At 45.3% G+C, this 13,343-nt stretch overlaps 3 protein-coding genes across 6 annotated transcripts; 1 reads left to right on the forward strand and 2 right to left on the reverse strand.

Moving 5' to 3' along the window:
• The first annotated feature begins 586 nt into the window (after positions 1 to 586).
• On the forward strand, positions 587 to 5,176 carry LOC148423687 (ly6/PLAUR domain-containing protein 1-like). Its single transcript, XM_088414410.1, has 3 exons — positions 587 to 705; positions 1,101 to 1,232; positions 1,484 to 5,176. Exons 1-3 carry the CDS (start codon positions 654 to 656, stop codon positions 1,720 to 1,722), a joined length of 423 nt encoding a protein of 140 aa, XP_088270536.1. The 5' UTR covers positions 587 to 653; the 3' UTR covers positions 1,723 to 5,176.
• Positions 982 to 4,611, reverse strand: gpr39 (G protein-coupled receptor 39). Its single transcript, XM_088414409.1, has 2 exons — positions 3,191 to 4,611; positions 982 to 2,681 (listed from the first exon to the last, which is right to left on the reverse strand). The coding sequence occupies exons 1-2, from the start codon at positions 3,957 to 3,959 to the stop codon at positions 2,260 to 2,262; spliced, it is 1,191 nt and encodes a 396-aa protein (XP_088270535.1). The 5' UTR covers positions 3,960 to 4,611; the 3' UTR covers positions 982 to 2,259.
• Positions 5,177 to 5,279: 103 nt separating the features above from the next.
• On the reverse strand, positions 5,280 to 12,916 carry LOC148423689 (solute carrier family 35 member F5-like). Of its 4 annotated transcripts, none has more exons than XM_088414404.1 (15): positions 12,722 to 12,916; positions 12,280 to 12,424; positions 11,528 to 11,677; positions 11,087 to 11,167; positions 10,493 to 10,583; positions 10,222 to 10,415; positions 9,989 to 10,070; positions 9,837 to 9,924; positions 9,298 to 9,362; positions 9,103 to 9,207; positions 8,868 to 9,027; positions 8,692 to 8,782; positions 8,363 to 8,517; positions 8,008 to 8,100; positions 5,280 to 6,888 (listed from the first exon to the last, which is right to left on the reverse strand). In XM_088414404.1, exons 2-14 carry the CDS (start codon positions 12,415 to 12,417, stop codon positions 8,019 to 8,021), a joined length of 1,482 nt encoding a protein of 493 aa, XP_088270530.1. In that variant the 5' UTR covers positions 12,418 to 12,424; positions 12,722 to 12,916; the 3' UTR covers positions 5,280 to 6,888; positions 8,008 to 8,018. The 4 variants fall into 4 exon arrangements, with proteins under 4 accessions (XP_088270530.1, XP_088270531.1, XP_088270533.1 ...); XM_088414405.1 differs by having other exon boundaries at positions 10,493 to 10,580; positions 12,722 to 12,915; XM_088414407.1 differs by having other exon boundaries at positions 10,493 to 10,580; positions 11,087 to 11,149; positions 12,722 to 12,914.
• Positions 12,917 to 13,343: the final 427 nt, after the last annotated feature.

Here is a 13,343-nt window from a genome sequence, read left to right on the forward strand (position 1 = left end):
ATCCTTTTTAACATTGACACAAGGAAAAAGCAACATAGGAAAACTTTCAGCAGCTGTTAACTACTGTCCTTTTTTTTTGTTACAGTATTTATACAGGTTAAAGGTTTGTCTAAGCCAGGGGTGTCCAACATACAGCCGGCGGGCCGGTTCTGGCCTGCAAATGGTTTTAATCCAGCCCGCGAGATGATTTTGTAAAATATAAAAGTGAGCTGAATTTTTTTAGTAATTGGAACACTTGAAATGTTTCACGATTGTTAATAATGTTAATATTTTAAGATTGATAGTGATGTTGTGTTTTTACTATTTTGGACAGTAATAAAAAAAATACTAATGAATTTGAAGTTAAGTTATATAAGTATATACCTTGATTTTATTGGTCCGGCGCACACTCCTCAGAAAAAAACAAGAATAGCGCATCAAAAAGCCTGAAAAAAGGATGCCAAACCTCTCACTTTTCATGGCAAAAACAACACTGTGCTAATAAATGAACAAACAAACAAAAAAATCAACGAGAACAGTTTTAGGGTATGGGGGGAGAGAGAGAGAGAGATTGCGCGGTCATGACGAAGGATGAGCGAGAGCTCGCGAGTCCCAGCAGGTGTCTTCTCTGGCACTCCTCTCCACTATGCATCGTCCTCTGGTGGAAACGGAACATGTGGACCTGCACTCTGCTTGCCGTGCTCTTGTTTTTCCTTTTCAAGGCAGGTAAAGAGGAGATTTTTTTTTCATTTCCTCACTTCAAATAATTTAGTATGAGCATTTTTGTATATTGCCTATCAGGCACCCATCATGGAAAATGTACTTTTTGACGTGGCATGCCGTGTTTTCGAGACTTTTATGGTCGACTATGTCCATCTATTTCTATGTTGTTTGCTAAAACCTTAGCATGCCCCCCCCCAAACTATTAGAAATGGCTGCTTTCAACCAAACTTCACTTCCTATTCAATTTTATTAATAGATGAGAGATGAATCTGCTTTTGTTCTTTTTGTTTGTGTAGGGAAACATTGTTGCGTTAACGGCGTCAAGTCGGTTTTGGTTACTTGTGTCTGTCGGTGGCAATTTGCCAAAAGAGTTTCTTAAGCGGATGCGCGCTTTTCAGGAGCAGCTCTCCAAATCGAGTGCTACCAGTGCGAGGCGGTCGGCCACGACTGCACCTCGCCCGACTTGGTGGTCAACTGCACCGTCAACGTGCAGGACATGTGCCAGAAAGAGGTTCTGGTCAAGGAAGACGGTACGTGCACTCACTTGTTCAAAGCATCATCTGGCCCATATTATTTGCTCTCAAAAACATGCAAAGGTCAAAAGATTTTTGCAAATGCACGGCTGTCAAGCGAGATTCACTTCGTACATCAAAAAAGCGGACTTTACGAGAGCACCTTTAGTAACCCTATATACAATTATGTATGTTTGTTGATATGACATAAGAAGGCGATGATTTCCCCTTGCACAACTTTTGGCACATTGTGCTCCTCCACGTTTCAGGAATCTACTACCGCAAGTCGTGCGCCTCGTCAGCAGCCTGTCTGATTGCTTCTTCTGGCTACCAGCAGTTCTGCACGGGCAAGATGAACTCAGTGTGCATCAGCTGCTGCAACGCACCGCTCTGCAACGGCAAGAAGAGGGCGCCGCCGTCCGCTTCCGCGTCGCTCCGCCTGCTGCCGAGCGTTGCCCACCTCCCGCTCCTGCTGGCTTCACTCAATGCCAACAGTCCGCTCCATTAAAAGGGGAGGCCGACCCAAAAGTTTTCTTGACCACTCCCACAACACGGCGTTCGGATTTATTATTGCCTTTGTGGAATATGATGTAAGCCTTGTTTTTTCCATCTGCTGGGGCGGCCATTTTGCCAATTGCCGTCCGTCGAAAATGACATCGCTGCGGGTAACCGCTAATCATGACTCAACTCGTTCCTGACTGGTCATGGAACATTCGCAAGCTGAGCCATGATTGATCGTTGCCTGGGCGACTGTGGTGTCATTTTCAAGGTGACAGCAAGTGGCAAAATCACCGGCCCATTAATTGAAAAAAAATATGCAGATTCCTATTTCAAACACCCCATATTAATTAGCACCGTGGCAAGACATTTTTACATGCATGCAGTATTCTTGGAATCTTGATCCTCTGCCACAATGTATTGAAATCAACCGCGTAAGAAGATGTAATCTCTTAATTGATGACAGAACGATACATGCACGGCTACCCTTGGCTAGCCTCCAGTGAGGTGTTGTCCGTCTCCATTGTGAAGAAACCACTTGGCTGCGTTAGGGTGGCATCCCTGACAAAACGGGCGTCTGCGTTGTGGACTCCAACTCGTTGTGAGGAGGTCCATTCCCTCCCGAGTCACTTTGCTTGGGGTATTCTTCCCCTTTGCCCTCTGCGGGCGGCGCCCCCTTCCTCGGCCGCAGCGATTTGAGCAGCAGGGGCCGCAGCGAGCGCGCCGGCTGGACGATCAGGCGGCAGCGCAGCACTTGCGCGAAAACCCGGCGGAACTGTCGCGACGACATGTTGTACAGGAAGGGGTTGAGGACTGAGCTGAGGTAGAAGAAAGTGTCGGCCACCGGGTGGAGCGTGACGTAGCTGCGGAAGTAGGCCACGCTCCAGCGGGACTTGGGGGCGCCCGCCATCATCAAGCGACGGACCTGATTGGGGAACCAGCACACCAGCAAGGAGCCCACGATGAGGCCTGAAAATGAAAGAAATGTAACAGGTCCTTTCCTCAGTCAGCTTGACTGCTTTGGTGGCCTTGGAACAGCCGTTGTCAAACCTGTCTCCAGACGTGTCGCTTTCGTTTTAAATTGCAAACCACACCGTGCTTAAAAAAGGCTGTTTTATATTGTTTATCGTGTATAATATTAGAATATCTACACTACAATGGCCAAGATTATTTTTAAATTCAAGGACATTTTAACCCGCAGGAGCTGACATGTAACGCAAACCTTCGCCAGCAGAGGGCGCCACACACCGTGAAACAGCTGTCAAATTCCTGACGTCATGTCACACTCAACTTCAACCCAATAGAGCATGCGCATTTTACTTGTTTGAGGCTACAAGTCAGCTTCCAGAGTTCTCAAGAGGAGACTGAAATGAGTCATGAAGCCATTAACACATGCAAAAAAAATTCAGAAACTAAAAGGAAAAGTCGATCCCCAGATTTAAACCCGAGCAAGCATGCAGATGAGGGAAAAATCTTACCAAGAAAAACGATAGTCTGCTTCCTGGCCATCTTCATCTTTGTACTTTCATGCTTGGACGTATTGCGATTTCCGTCCACAGATCCAGCAGATTTCCTCAAGACCAGGATCATGGCCCGACACATGAAGGCCACGCCGACCAAAACCAGCATGTAGACCGCAAAGGCCACAAAAATGCTAACCCGGTACATCAGCCAGCGCTCCCTCAGATTAGTACAGAAGGTCAAATTCTGGACCGGCCCGTGTGACGAGACGGGAACGTGCCCCTGCGTCCCCGTGGCCACCAGCAGCGGCAGCGCCACCAGAATAGACACCAGCCAAGCCAAGGCCACTAACGCCGACGTGCGCCGCCCGGCCAGGGTTCTGAACCGGAACGGGTGACAGATGGCCACGTAGCGCTCGAAGCTAAGAGTGCAAACGTTGAGGATGGTGGCGTAGCTGCACGCCTCAAACACAAAGTTGTAGACCTTGCAGGCGGCGTCGCCGCCGGAGGCCGAGGTGAACGGGAACCAGATGGCACTGTAGAGCTCCACGGGCATCCCCACCAGCAGAACCAGAAGATCCGAACACGCCAGGCTCACCATGTGGTCCGTCACGTTGCGCTGGAGGTAGCCTTTATGACGGAGAACGTGAGTGACACGGATGGTGACGGAGTTGCCCACGATGCCCGTCGCCAGGATGAGGGTGTACAAGATGGTCAGGAAGATTTTGACGCCACGGTTGGGTTCAAGCTGCCTCCAATCTTTCTCTTCGGGTATCTCCTTGTCCATGTTGCCCACAAGGGTCTCTGATGAGTTTCTGGCAGGTGAACCAAGAGCAAATGGTTCTTAGGAGTTTCTTAGGAGTTGGGTTCTTAGGAGCTGGATTCAAGACAAACCTTTTATTCCAGGGAGTTTCAAACAAAACCTTTAAGAAGTCCTTTCTACTCCCTGTGATCGACTTGGCCAACAGATAAAAGGATTGGCCCACTCACTTCTTTCGACAAAGGTTTGCTTTACCAAAAGTTGTAAAAAAGGGAACTTTTTTTCAAACTTGTCTGAATTCTGCAGTGATAGCTTCGGACTCTCCCGCAACGGCGGACGTTAGCGCCGGACAGGCAAGGTCCGCCAAGGTCCGGGTTGCTGATGGAATTTTTTGCGATATCCGGACAAGGACATGAGGAAGACGGGAGCAGCTGAGCCGCAGCCGCGATCAGTCTTTGTCATCGGTTATCTCCTTTTCCATGCCGGCTTGGATTTTGCTCGTATCGACCGCGTCTTATCAGTTCGTGGGCGCAGTCGCCGCGATTAGAAGCAGGACCGAGAAATTCAACGCTTTTTTCCTACATCATTCCAAAGAAGGAAGATTTCATCGAGGAGCCCCCAAAAGTTGACAACGCGTCCTTCTCTCAACTATTAGACTCTGTTCAGGCAAAAAAAAAAAAAAGCGGGGCTTCCCCCAGACAAAAGTCCTCCTCCCTTCCACGAAGGCAGCGAGTTAAACATTAAACTCCGTAACGTAAGTTTGCTCTTCGTTCTTATCATTAGCGCTAATGGGCTTGGCTTGATAGTCGCTGGACTGAAAGGATTCGCAAGCGTCACTTCTTGACAATGAGTATGTTGAGATTTCTTCTAAAGTTGCTTCAAATCATTCCTTACTACGGAATGGCTCCAAACGGGAAGTGCTGGGGATGCGCCAAGTGTTGGTATCCATGTGAGATGAAGAAGTCCAGCACTTGCACACCACTGGCTCATTTCAGCTGAGTGAAACTGACAAGGGCAGTTTAAATAATATGGGGCAAAAATGTTCTATTTATTCACTTTGCAAATTGTATACACTGTTTCATCAAATTTGGTTTCATTTTACTGAGGATTCAAATTCCAGCGATTTTAATGGGAATGCTGTGTTTTTTTCAGTTTTATTATGACCTGTGGAATCCTTAAATCTATCTAGAGAAATGTTGTTTTATTTACACTTTGAGATAAACTTTACTGGGGCAAACAATAAAATTTGCCAAAAACGAGCCTTTGTTTCAGATGTCTTTTGATGATTATTTTGCAGTACAGCATAATCAATATAAGAGCCCAAGTACGAGAAAGGGAAAATGACCATTTACAGCAAATCTAAAAGATGTCTTTAATAGTGTATTCAACCCAGGAAAGAGAATATGTCAAATAGAAAATGATTTCAATGGACCAAGAGATCCTCGACAACAATAAACCGCGGACATTTAAACGCTTCACAATACATTGTTTTTTCAAACAATTAAGACAAAGTACCTGAGACGGGAAACAAAACGATGGAACGATCAAAGGCCATTAATAAAGATAATCATGTTTTTCACATAACGCAAGCCATTAAACCGATTGGAGGCTGATTAGACAACACCAGACTAGAAGGGAAGTGTTTGTCTTTAAAGTGCTGAAGCTGTTGATGAAGCCGTGCTGGCACAGCATAGACCACAATTTTGTGTCTTCAAATAACCGCCAGAATAACAGCAAAATTTACAAATCTTTTCCTCCTTGCCTTCCCGGGAAATAACAAAAAAATATGTGGCTATTGTGGAAGTCCTAAATTGCAGACACACAGAAAATCAATGGGGTAAAAGTGTAGTGGTGCAAAAATACTACCGTAGAAAAACGGGTCATCTAGCTTATCATGCAAGCAGGGTTAAGGGGAGGGTTAGGGTTAAGGTTAGGGTTAGGGTTAGGGTGAGAGTGGGTCAAAGTCACTCGTCTCTAAAGTTCATCAAATGTAGGTTAAAAGTTTGTTTTTGTGAATTTCAATAGCGTTTGTTGAGATTTCTTACCAATGGCAATCCACTAAATGCGCATAGAAATTGGTTGTCATCGAGGTTACGGTGTGCTGTATGAAATTTGAGGATTTTTTGGGTGTTATTTCTGATACCTTTTGGATGACTAAAAATGGCCAATGACTGCAATTGTAGAGGTCAAGCTGACAATGATCCATTGAGATATGATGAAGTAAGTGCTGACTGAAGGCTTACTGATAGTCATGGACTCCATTATGTTACATAAGTACCTGATTCTCATTCTAAATTCGTATCTCATTTGGGCCATTAGATTATACTTATGAGGCTATGTGAACGTTCCCAAACATTTTCTAAGTGAAAAGAGGTCAATTTGACCCATAGTGTGTTCAGGGACCCAAAACTATCAGAAAACAAAACCAAGAAACATTTGTGGCACATGTCAAGCACACTGATCAAGCTAACTAGACGTTAGCCCCCCCAAAAAAAACAAAAAACAAAACATAAACAGCATTTTTTTTTAAACTTGAACATGGGCGCATTTGACCCGCAATGTAAACGGAGGTTCAACATAGTGTTGTGATATACTTTCAAACCGGAAGCTTCATGAATAAAACTCTGATAATATTTACAAACAGATCGTCCGTCTGCAATCTCATCTAGGCATTAAAAGAAAAGGCAGACAAATGAGCAAGTGCACAAGGTGTCGGAATGCACGACGACGGCGGGTATATTCTTTCGGTTGGCACTGCGGTCAACTTGAAACGTACCTCTTCATTTGGTCACCTCACATCATCATCATCATAATAATGAGTGGTCAAGTCCAGCACCTCAAGTTTGTTCACACACACACACACACAAAAAAAGGATTTCCTCAGCCACGCTAAATCAAGTCAATGAGGAGGCAACGGGGTGGGTCGTGGCTTCGGACTGGTCCCAGATGTCGGACCCTACGACAGCAACACGGGAAAAAAAGTGTCAAGCATACAGCTGAAACCATGCCCAAAACTCTGCAAAACATTTGAAATGAAAGGGCCCCCGAAGCTTTTTAACCATGCTAAAATGTTGATTTTTCACCCTTAACACTCCAAAGTTTTATTTTCCTTCATTGATGCATTTCTAAGCATTCCTTGCTTATTCTGCGCTATCACAACGGCCCCGCCCCAGGAAACCTATAGTACATGACTTGAGAAGAACCTAGGATGTTAGAAGAAATTTCTACCTCTTCTACACCGCCTCCTTATCTACGTCCTGTAAGTTTTGGTTCGGTTCCGGAGTTGAGGAGGAAATGTTTTGCACCGAGTCGGCCGAGTAAACGTGTCATTTATGAGTCACAACTTTTTACTGTAGAAATTCCAAAGTGGCAAAAATATGCGGTTGGGAGCACACAGCCGGATATTCAAGTCAGTCACCCGCAGGTGGAACTGTTGTTATAAATACTGGATTCCCATGGAGACTGATCTGATAGGAGGAACATGGCAGTATGTGCAATTTAGAGAATGTTTTGCATTTTAATGTCAGTAAAACGCTTGCTTTTGGCACCGTCATTTACTCCGTTTCCATCGTGAGGATAAGCGGTTAAGATGATTGCTGGATTGTCGATTCGTGGCTGGCGGCATTGAACGACATCATAATGGCAGCGGTGAGAAGCACGTTTTACTTGCTGGTTAGAGATATTAGTACCAAAAAAACACTCACATTTAATAAGAAATGAAATCACCAATGTGCCATATGTAATTTAAGCGCATATATTAAACTGTGGAAAAGTGTAAAAATATCACGATCTAGGTCCTTTGAAAGTCCAAACATAATAGGACGACTGAAAACGTCTCAAGCGGGCCCAGAGCGCTTTCGAGACCTATCTGTCCCCGGTCGGCGAGAAATACTTTAGCCATGATGATTCTGCTGCTCATGTCATTATCAGCACGATCTTCTCTCCACACACACTCATGTGTTCCGTGTTTAGACCGTGCGGTGGTGAGTAAGGAGGACAGACGGTGACTGTGGCCATGTGCACATTTGTCAACATTTTTTTGGTTTAAGTCAGCAAGTGAGACAGAAGGACTTACGTGTGTGGAGATCATGAGCTCAGACTTTCTTGGTCAAGGGAGACAGCGTGTAAAGGTATAAGGCTTTCACACAGCTCATTGTCCTCGGGGAGTCTTGGGGAGGGAGCAATAAGTCCTGTCAGTCATCACACCCCAAGAAAAACTACAAGCACGCCATTATCATGAGCACAATCAATATTGTAGTAGGAGCTGTTTTTCAAGTAAGTGATTCCATCAACGTTCTATATTTTTTTTTAATCTCATGGCTTATGATAAATCTAAAAATGGTAGCCCCGCCGCCTCCAGTTTTAATAATTCGCTGAGGACCGGTGAGCAGCGCTGTATTTGTGAATGCAAGGAGAACCCCCGAACGCACCTCTGAATACGATGTCTTCTAAAAGCAAAGGCGTAGAGTCTCCTCAGGCCCACCATGACCGGGTCCCAATTGTTGTAGTGGCACAGCAGCGTGGCGATGAAGAAGGACAGGAAGACCGGCACCGCCCCAGCAAAGAACATCCAGGAGAAACGCACCTGCAGCACACAAACGAGGAGGACGTCGGCTTTTGTCTTCTTGCCCCCGCAATAAAATCTTTCATCCCCAAATGAATGTGTCTTTTTGAAGTGCAACACTACCGGAAACCTGAATGAAACAAGCTTTCAATAGTCAAAAGCACCCATTTTTGGACAGCAAGTAGAGTAACGGACCTTCTGCATGACGATATCGGCCAAAATGGAGAGCGGAATGGTGAGACTGAGCGCCAAGGTTCCGATGAGCGACGACGTGAGGAAGCAGCCCCTGCCAGGGCAAAAACAAGCTGCATGAGTACGGCAAAATCCGGGCACCTTTGAAAGAGAGAGGCGCGCCGGGCCCCGTTCCCCACCATAGCCAGAGGAACTCGGACAGGACGGTCCCGATTAGGCCGTTGAGTAGGATGTAGATCCATACCAGCTGGCCGGGCAGCTCAAAGGCCTCCAGGCCCGTGTAATGCAGCAGGAGGAAGCCAGGCCACAGCAGAAGCAGGTTGAACAGACCAACAAAGCCTGATGCGCACAAACGCACGCAAAAGTCACACACGTGCACTCGGGCCGTCCGGCGCCAGAGAATTCGGATGATACCAAAGAACATGGGAATGTCCAGCTTGTCCTCCCGATCCACCCGTCTCTTGATCATCACAATGTAGACGGCGTAGAGAACAGCCCCGGCCAGGGACCACAAGGAACCTGCGCAGGGAGCGGACAACACGCGAGAGTCTAGCCCACCCATGGATGCATTTCATTGCTCTCCTTTTTCCAGGTGCCGCTGGCAATTACCCATGGTGCCTTTGTCATCGGGCCGCTCCATACTGGAGATGCTCACCAGGGCCACACCTCCCATGCTGGATAAAGAGAGGAACCGTTTAAGAACAAAAACCCACTTGAAAGAAACACACAAAAGAAACACACAAAATTTTGAGTTCTGTGACCAAATATGCACCAAATTGACCAAAAAGAAAGTGGTGACGGTTTCATCCCCCCCTCAAAAAAGCAGTTTAAACTTGTTTACATGCATGAACTGACGAAAAGGGATGTCCTGAACCTCATCACGTGTTCAGATATGGGGCCTAATTATTTCATTTTCAGACAATCGGCATTAAAGGGAAAAGATCAGGTTTTAAGAAAATATTGTTTCAATTTAGGGTTAGTCATTTTACAGACTCATTCCAAATTGTATTAATCTTGTAACACAAAATTGTACACAATTGGCCCGCTTTTTACACTTAACTGGCTATAGTGCAGGTGGACTGATGATTGCAAAAAACCACAGTAGGCCAAACGTAGAAAAGCTCAAACATGTTTTCAGCATGACTCACCTCAGCGCCACCGCCAACAACTTGGACAAAGTGAAGCGGTCGCTGCTGTTACTGGGAAAGATACCAGCCAAGATGAGCGTGAAGAGGCCTATGGACAAACAGGGAGTGAGTGTGCACAGGCTCCAGATCTCATCACGCTGACCAGGAGTCACCTGACGTTGATGACAAAATGTTGACAATGGCCACTTGTGTGTCTGACAGCGCTTCCTGGTAGGACAGGTTGGCCAAGAACCACTGCCGGAGAAAAACAAACACCCCGCATAGACGAGAGACAGTTGGGAATACTTCAGAACAGCTCGCTTGCAAACAATAGTCGGCGGCCAACCGAAAAAACGGATCGTTTCATTTGACAATTGGCAAAGCCTCCAAAGTGGGAAGGACATACCACAAAGCAGAAAAAGAAGCTGATCTTGGCAACGTCGGCCATGGTGAGCTTGCCCACTGTCCTCAGCATGGCCTCGTGGTCCTTGGCGGCCGGATAGGACATGCGGGACAGTTTAGCCTCCAGGGCTTGCGTGGAGGGCAGCTGACGCACCTCCATCATGTTGCTAAAACGCACCCGCTGCTTTTTGGACGCCGCTGGGACACGCAAAGGTGACGAGTGTGAATTTGCACGGGTATCGGAGGGATGAGAAGCGTGAACAAGGCCCACTCACATGACTGGCGATCCGCGTCGATTAAGCAGTTGGCCAAACTGGCGTCGGGTACGTCCTGAAACTTGACGGGCACGTACAGCGGTTCGCTCTGCTTTGAAAAACAGACCTGACTGGTTACTTTGTGTCTCAGTGAAATTTGAACATTTTAGTTTTTCTGAATTTTTATTTAGAAATATACGTAGAAATATATAGGGAGCCATTGACTTACATTTTTATGTAACTTTTAAAAGGATATTGATAACCTTAAATCCTCCCTCAAATCGTTTAAATTTTACAACAACGATACTGAATATATGTCAAACAGTAAAGACAAAAACATAATTCAAATCCGAAAAGTTGCTTAATAAACATGTTAGAGTCCTAAAGAAACCTGAAACGCAAAGTCATCTTTGCTGCCCTCTTCTCATTTGTTTTGGATCTTGCAAAGCACTTTAATGACTAATCTCACAATGACCACACCGACACAAGTTTTGGTATGCCAAAGAAGAAGCAGAACAGCACAACAAAACAGTTATTTTCTCATTGCAACACTAGCAGAAATGGAACACTCACTGACTCTGTTGGATGCGTTACATTGTTCCAATGAATACGTACCAAACGGTTGTTCACAGTGGTGTCATTGGTGCAGGGAGCAAAGTAAGCTTCTGCCTCAGCAAACTGTGGAGAGATTTCCTTCTTAAAAATACAAAAGATTTTTTAACAATTTTAATAAAGATACAATTGAAAGCAAAGTTATCTCAAGGCATTTAGTGGATGATCCCATCAAAGCCTACTGGGGGGCGCACATATACATGCCCCCATGCATCTAAGCATGGCAATGTGATTAATATCGCATTGGAGGTAAATACATGGTTTTGTGTGCGCGTGCCAGATACATACATGGTGTTTTATGATCATCTCTGTTTAAGTGCTGTGTCACCATCTTGTCACATGTACATGTAATTACAAATCCCTTTTTGGGAAGGGAGTTCATTATTTTGAGATTTTCACTGACAGCAGCAGGGCCCTTTCACCCCAAAACACGTTTATACTTACAAGCGAAGCATGGCGGCGCTTGAGCGAGCCGGTGCACTGCTGCCTCCAGGGTCGCCACAGCACGAAGCCCAGCAAGTAGAGCACAAACATGGATGTCTTAGTGAAGGTGCTGAAGAAGGGCTTGTTGTACTCTTGCCGCCTGAAAATGTACTGCAGTGGGGACGGAGAGGAAACAAACATTCACTGGGGTGGGGTTGGTATCCATTCGGTTATCAATTGTGTGTGGAGAGAGATTGTGGGTCATCGTGATGACCAAAGGCACTGCAAAAAGGCTGCAACAAAATGAGGAGCAGCTGCTAGTCCAAAGACAGTAAAGCACTGATTGTGTTTGGGTTTGTGGAAGCAGGACTTCACCATTCAGCCAATTAAAGATAACACTACTAGGTGTCAAACTCCAGTCCTTGAGGGCACAGTATCATACATGTTTCCCTGTTTCCTCTGCTCAACACACCTGATTCAAATGATTAGTTTATTAGCAAGCCCTGCAGCAGCTTGAATATGATCCTGATCATTTGAATCGGGTGTGCGTAAAAGAGAAGAAGGTTTAAAACATGAAGGATACCGGCTTTTGGCTCAAACATGATAGTATTTCTGTGTAAGGCAGTCGTCATAAGCAGATCAACTAAGTTTTGGGGGGAGTATAATGTTAGCTAGTTTGATTTGCATCCAAGCAATTCATGTTGATAGCATGGCATCTTGACCACAATCTCTAGCTTTCGCTGTCAGCGTCGTGTTGTGAATGTGGCCCTTGCCGATGTCAGCTCGGAGGAGGCCACCCAGATGACGTCGACCAGCAGCAGGATGGCCACCCCTAAGACCATACGCCTCCGCTGGGCTGCAGCCGAGCCGCCCGGAGAGCCCATCCGGTTCATGATGAACATGCACTCCATCGCCACTCTGTGCAAACAACATGGGCAAAAACATCTTAGAAACAACAAAACGGAGCGACTGTTAAGTGTTAATCATACAGATAATCAGGTAATCATACAGATAACTTCCTTACTAAGCGTGCTGTTGACAACACACTCTGGCATAGTTTTTAACGATAACTGATGCAGCAATCTAAGTTAGCAGAGTTGTCGTGTTGTTTTAAACAAAGAGGTAAACAAAAACAACTGCATTAACAGTTCAAAACACAGCTGTTGACAAGAGCTAAAAGCAAAACAAACGCGAGCCAAGCCTGCTGTTGCTCACGTTGAACGTCGTCTTCTCTTTTATAGGCACGATAGGAAAGCAAAAATGTTTCTCGCCAGATTACAAACAAAATGCGTGTCCTCTGTTTCTTAAAACTAAGTTAGGATACACCAGAATTCCTTCCTTAGGCGACTATCGTCGCCATTTTTGACGAGTGATGTGTCTGTCAAGGTAACCAATAGCGGCGAGAGATGACTTTTGGAAAATCCCCTTCAAGATAAAACTAAGTTTTAGTTTAAGTCTCACAAATTTCCGTTGATAGACATTTACTTTCTACAATATATCGAGGATAATATGTCATTTAGCACTCTTCGGGTATGAAAATGTTTCACGAATACAGCGCAAAAATGAAGTATGTGAGAGTCGGGTGGCTGTAAAGAGACTGGTTTCCGGTATAGCTCTTCAAAATAAATCATATCGTCAATTTATATGGGCAATGCACTGTTTCCCATATGGATTTTCCCGTCCTTACAGAAATGTAGAGATATTGTCGAAGAACAACTGCCTTCTTTATTGCTTTTATTTATCAATTTAATGAGGCTGTTACATTTTCAACAGTAGAGAATTTAGGTAATGCATGCAATTTACTTATCAAGCAACGCAAAAATGCAGCACACGGTGT

The sequence above is a fragment of the Hippichthys cyanospilos genome, chromosome 5, assembly GCF_059441005.1.
Source record: "Hippichthys cyanospilos isolate Australia breed blue-spotted pipefish chromosome 5, RoL_Hcya_1.0, whole genome shotgun sequence".
In the NCBI taxonomy this organism is placed as follows: Eukaryota; Metazoa; Chordata; class Actinopteri; order Syngnathiformes; family Syngnathidae; genus Hippichthys; species Hippichthys cyanospilos.